The following is a 6000-nucleotide window of genomic DNA, read 5'->3' as shown; positions in this document are numbered from 1 at the left end:
TTGTTCAACATAAAAATGGCATAGGACAAAAATCAATAGTATTTGTATTAGGTACCCTCCGCCTTGCACTTGCGTAGTATATATGTAGGTGTCGACATAGAAAGACAGGAGGAGAAAAATAAAATAGGGTGTGAAATGAAAGCCATACGCGCCCACGTTTCGTAATAAGAAAGGTGCGTTGTATCAAAGAATACCACTGCGAAGTACGAGCTCACGATAAGTGGCCCGCATACGATCTGCGTGTGAAGGCGGGCCGGGGTGAGTCTATCATCTGGCGCTGGTGCGACGGTGGGCGGCGCATGCGCGCCTCAGTCGGCGAGTTATCTCGCGAGACGCCAAGTCTGCACGGCGTGTGTGTGCATGGCGCTCCACTGCGCTGCCGACACACGAGGGGTGCGCATCCGACACCTCGGCTGCGGACATGCGGTGCCGCCGCTGCCGGCGCAACGTGCTGCTCACCCCCCTGTGGATCGTCGCGGGCCTCTGCTGCTTCCTGTTCCTTCTGCCACTCCTGCGCCCTCCGGATGAAAGTAAACACCAGGTGAGGTGGCCCACCAATGGTAGCCGACGCACTAGCCCTGCACCCTGCATTTAATTGTAACCCAGCGACAAGTGTCTGAGGTACGTCGTCGCCGCATCACGATAAACCTGTGCATCTCGTATACAATTATTTAAGCCACACAATTTTAATGGGAACAATCTCTCAGTCGGTATGGATCCAGTACATTGATATTTAAAAAACGTTTCGATTATCACTTGCTGTCCCCCTTCCTCATCATCAAATCGCAAGGAGTAAAAGGATACAAGACTCTTTTTCTTGTTTAAAAAAAATCTATTTGTGTCTGTGCCCGCTTGCACAATAAGCATATTTCAAGGATCCTGCCTGGAAGCAAACTGAATTTATTATTTTTGTCTCATCATCCATACGTGTTTGGATGATGTAACTCCATCGTCAGTGTGTTTCCCTTTATTTTATTGAACATATTTTTTTTTTTCATGGTGCTATCTGCCATCTGCTGTACGGTTGGTATTTGAGTAATACCTGTCACCTGAAATTTTATTGTTGGTATTACTGGTTTCCATGTTGTCAAAACCTTATGAATTGTATTCGCAACGCGTATTGTCAACGAAATATGTATGGACGAAGGCAAAAGACTAAGAATTTGTGTTTTCTCTTTTTCACTTTTCAAGGAAGAATACTCAGAAAACTAACCGTTTGTCATTTTTTTAAAATTTATTCATGAGTGTGCGAGTAGTTTTTTTATGCTGATAGGCAATATAAGGTTTAAGCCACGGATATTGAGCGTAAACCCTGCTTAAATATATTAACGCTAGCGTAACGACCGAATGGATCCGTTTACGCGTCAACTAATCGAATAATGCGAGTGGCTCCGTCGAAAAAATGATTTCAGTGAACTGCTACGAGCGTCATCAATATGCATCTGCCCTGAATGCCAGAAAGACCAGATACAACAATTACGAGGCTCTGATAAGCTGTATGTTTTGTGATTGGTTGCCGGTTAGCGAATGTTAGCAATATATGCATCGTTCATCAGTAAAGTATAGCTACGTCAACAAACTAGATGATTATCCGCTGTTCTTGATTACTCATTCAACCGACTCTTACACTATGCAAGAAAAACAGTCCGAGATATCAATAACTTAAAATAAAATCAATTTTATTTACATGATTTAAAAAGTATAATATTATAATTTGAAATATATTACAAAAACATCATAATATCAATTTAATAAAAACATGGTTTGTAACCCCTCCCAACATCTTCCAAGACTTCTTATCTTCGTATATCAAATGGGACTGTCACCACTAGTGTGGAAACGCCGAAAATTTTGAATTCGAAACTAACACTTTTCAAGAGATTGTAAGTTAAATTTGTACCAGTTGATACATATAAAATGTGACTGAATCCTTTTGGTTATTTCGAAGGAACTTGTTTAATTTTTTGAGACTCAAAGCAACTTTGCGCTCATTGCTATTCGCTGTTACAGCGATACGGTCACAGTGAAGTTGATTATATTAGTAAGTCTCCTTGACATGTTACAACTTTATGTATAGAAACTTTTGGCACTGAAAATAGCAAAGGAATTTACTTGCTTGTGATTGCGTAAGTTAAATGATGTTAGAAAGCATTCCGGGAAAGCAACCTGGCATCCACAAATCCTCCAAACAAATTGATCGTACATTTAATTATAGAACTTGTATTACCTATTGATTGGTAATTGTCTCCTAAAACACGTCCTAAATACTATTTAATTCAGTAATTTTTGTAAATGATTATGTCAATTGATAATAAAATTGAACACCAAGCGTAATCATGAGGTTCCACAAGATAAATTTTGAGAAACAGAAAGTATGTGACAACCTGGCATGATACGCTCCATGATGCCGTGCGTCTTAAAGGTTTTTTTACAAGTATAACAATTATAATAATTTGATACGTAGTTACGCTCTCCATATTAATGTAGTGATTAATGTAGTGATAGCAGGGATCTGGTGATATTAGCTCCACATTCCATTTCCACTCTTCGAATATGGTCAGGATCTAGTTGACTGCTCCTATAGACAGCCACAATTTATTTGATGCATTTGCATTTAAAAAGCGTTTCAGGAATCAAGGTCCCATCATGACTTCATAAACATGAATCGTACAAGAAAAGCATAGGAATCCTTATAAATACGAACATGTTAGGGTCGATCTAAGCATGATTGTTTTGAATACATCTGAAATACATAAATGTTTCTAACCGATGGCTTTATTGACAATTACACGACGTTTTCTAATAAATAACTGTTTAATTCAAATATTATAACATCGTATTTAGAAACGTGAATACGCAGCTTCATTACTTCCATTGCATGCTGAAGAGTGTCATACTGACAGACCTAAAGGCAAAATACTGACTATGGTGTATGAAATTCTCTCACTGCGAAAGGAAGTGCAGTTGTTCCTCTTCTCAGGCCTCCCACGGACAACAAAATGACAAGTACTGAGGTAAGTGATCGCAGGACAGCAATTATTTCCAGTGAATGATGCAGGAGCTAAACCTTAACTTCCGAAATGCGTTCGATACAGTTTCCCACGGTCTCTTGGAGCAAAACAAGAGCTCGCGGATTTTGTCGAACCCGTCGTAGTGTGTTATTAGTGACTTTACAGAAGTATCGTGCAGTGGCTACCTCTGTCAATGTATAGCTTGAATCGTTCCACATCTCTGAAAGACTTCTTTCTTGCGAGATTTAAGCAACACGATGTGTGAGAGAGTGAATGTATGCGTTGTGGCTGGATTCACGCCTCCCTTGAAAGTAGAACTGAGCACGTCATCATCCGTGCGGGAAAAATTGTCAGACCGAAAAGTAACTTCGAAGCTCTCTATGGGAGTGTTTTAAGACCGTTACTTTTTACGGTATGTGTAAGGTGTAAACGATAACTTAACGACATATCACAATGGTGTAGATGAAGTCGAGACGAACAGTTCGATACAGGATACTAACGGCCCATCACTCCGGGAAAGAGCCTCAGACTGGCCCACAAGAGCAACTTACACTACGTCCCATGCGAGTCGTGCGAGATTTTGGCTAAAACTGTCCTTGAATATTAAAAACCCATTGTCATTACACTTGCAGAATGTAAAATTAGTGTTTGTGTAAATTTTGCCTCAAAATATTATGAATGTTAACAGCATGAAATTAACAATGAAATTATTTTTTTTCTAGCCCTCTTATTACGAATCTACTGTATTTATATGAGTTAACTTTAGAAGCGAGAAAGGAAAAGTGGTGTAACCTCCTGCAAGAGACGGACATGAAGCATAGCAGTAGGAAGGCATGGAAACTGGTCAAAAGTCTCAACAATGACCCAACAGAACCACAACCAAATTACAGTGAAGTTACACCTGATGAGATAGCTCACCAACTACTCATGAACGGAAAAACTAGAAGGAAGATCAGGAATGGCAAAATTAAAAGAAAACTGAACGAGGAGATTAGCTTCCTAGCTCGCCCGTTCTTCATTCAGGAGCTACAAGATGCCAGCAACAATTTGAAAAACAATAATGCCGCTGGCCTTGATGATCTGAGATCTGAGCAAATTAAACATTTTGGACCGGGAGTACAAGCATGGATCCTAGAGCTAATGAATAACTGTATTACAACAATGCAAATTCCTAAACTGTGGAGGAAAGCTTGGGTTATTGCGTTACTAAAACCAGAGAAAGACCCAGCTGAAGCTAAAAATTTTCGGCCTGTCTCACTGCTTTGTCATTTATTTAAAGTGCTGGAGTGAATGATCCTCAAACACATAGCTGATTATGTGGACAAAGCCCTCATTAACGAACAAGCTGGATTTCGACCAGGAAACTCATGCTGTGGCCATATCCTTAATCTCACACAGTACATCGAAGACGGCTATCAGAGAGGAGAAGTAACTGGGGTCGCATTCCTGGATCTCAGTGCTGCATATGACACAGTTAACAATAAGTTGCTTATCCAGAAAGTGTATAATGTCACTAAGGACTACACCTTTTCTATGTTCGTGAAATGCATGCTACAGAACAGACGCTACTATGTAACCTTTCAATCTAAAAACAGCCGATGGAGGACACAGAAAAATGGACTTGCACAGGGTAGTGTCCTGGCTCCAATATTATTTAACATCTATACCAATGATCTTCCCATCAGCCACCAGACACGAATGTTCATATATGCTGATGATGCAGCAGTGGCCACACAGGATAATGTACGTGAGAATTGGTAAATGAACTGTGATCACTCCACCATCGTGCGACATTTGCACGCTGTGGGGGATGTTAAAGAATAGGGTGAATGGCTACCGCATGCGCTAAGCTAAAAGCACTAAAATCAGCGGGTGACCATGTGTGCCTCTCTCCTTGCTCGTCATCATTGTCTCGTGAACAGCTTCGACCATTCCTATCGTGTATCGTTACTAGTGACGAGAAATCGTGTCTTCATGCTAAAATGAGGAAACGGAAGGCGTGGCTGAGACCGAACAAAGCAGCAACTCCCCTGCAAAGACCTGCGCGCATCCGCAAAGGATAACGTTACGCATTTGGTGGAACAGCGACGGTGTAGTGTACTACGAATTCCTTCCCCGATGTGTAAGCTTCACAGATGACATTTACTGTCTTCAACTGAGGCGTCTTACAGACACAGTCCAGGAACAACGAAGAGGAAGACTGAATGAAGTAATGATATACCATCGGAATTCTTACCCGCATTCTGCTAGACTGACAAAAAACACTATACAAGAGTTCATCTGATCTTGCGCCCTAAGATTTTCATCTTTTCCGCCCTCTACGAACAGGCAGCACTGAAACACCTAAGTCGAAACAAAACCCCGAGAGTAGACAACATTCCATTAGAACTACTGACAGCCTTGGGAGAGCCAGGCCTAACAAAACTACCATCTGGTGAGCAAGATGTATGAGACAGGCGAAATACCTTCAGACTTCAAGAAGAATATAAATATTCCAATCCCAAAGAAAGCAGGTGTTGACAGATGTGAAAATTATCGAACTATCAGTTTAATAAGCCACTGATGCAAAATACTAACACGAATTCTTTAGAGACGAATGGAAAAACTAGTAGAAGCCGACCTCGGGAAAGATCAGTTTGGATTCCGCAGAAATTTTGGAACACGTGAGGCAAGACTGATCCTACGACTTATCTTAGAAAATAAATTAAGGAAAGGCAAACCTACGTTTCTAGCATTTGTAGACCTAGAGAAAGCTTTTTACAATGTTGACTGGAATACTCTCTTTCAAATTTTGAAGGTGGCAGGGGAAAATACAGGGAGCGAAAAGCTATTTAGAATTTGTACAGGAACCAGATGTCAGTTATAAAAGTCGAGGGGCATGAAAGGGAAGCAGCGGTTGGGAAGGGAGTGCGACAGCGTTGTAGCCTCTCCCCGATGTTATTCTATCTATATACTGAGCAAGCAGTAAAGGAAACAAAAGAATAATGTG

At 40.9% G+C, this 6000-nt stretch overlaps 1 protein-coding gene across 1 annotated transcript in view; it reads left to right on the top strand.

Moving 5' to 3' along the window:
• The first annotated feature begins 376 nt into the window (after positions 1 to 376).
• Positions 377 to 6000, top strand: part of LOC126353082 (beta-1,4-glucuronyltransferase 1-like) — a 174560-nt gene continuing 168936 nt past the window's right edge. The window contains exon 1 of the mRNA XM_050002736.1: positions 377 to 541. Coding sequence (XP_049858693.1) covers positions 422 to 541 — 120 coding nt within the window. The 5' untranslated portion in view covers positions 377 to 421. The remainder of the gene's footprint in view (positions 542 to 6000) is intronic.

The sequence above is a fragment of the Schistocerca gregaria genome, chromosome 1 (assembly GCF_023897955.1).
Source record: "Schistocerca gregaria isolate iqSchGreg1 chromosome 1, iqSchGreg1.2, whole genome shotgun sequence".
Taxonomy (NCBI): domain Eukaryota; kingdom Metazoa; phylum Arthropoda; class Insecta; order Orthoptera; family Acrididae; genus Schistocerca; species Schistocerca gregaria.
Note: the sequence above shows the minus strand (reverse complement) of the source record. Positions and strands in the feature narration are given on the sequence as shown.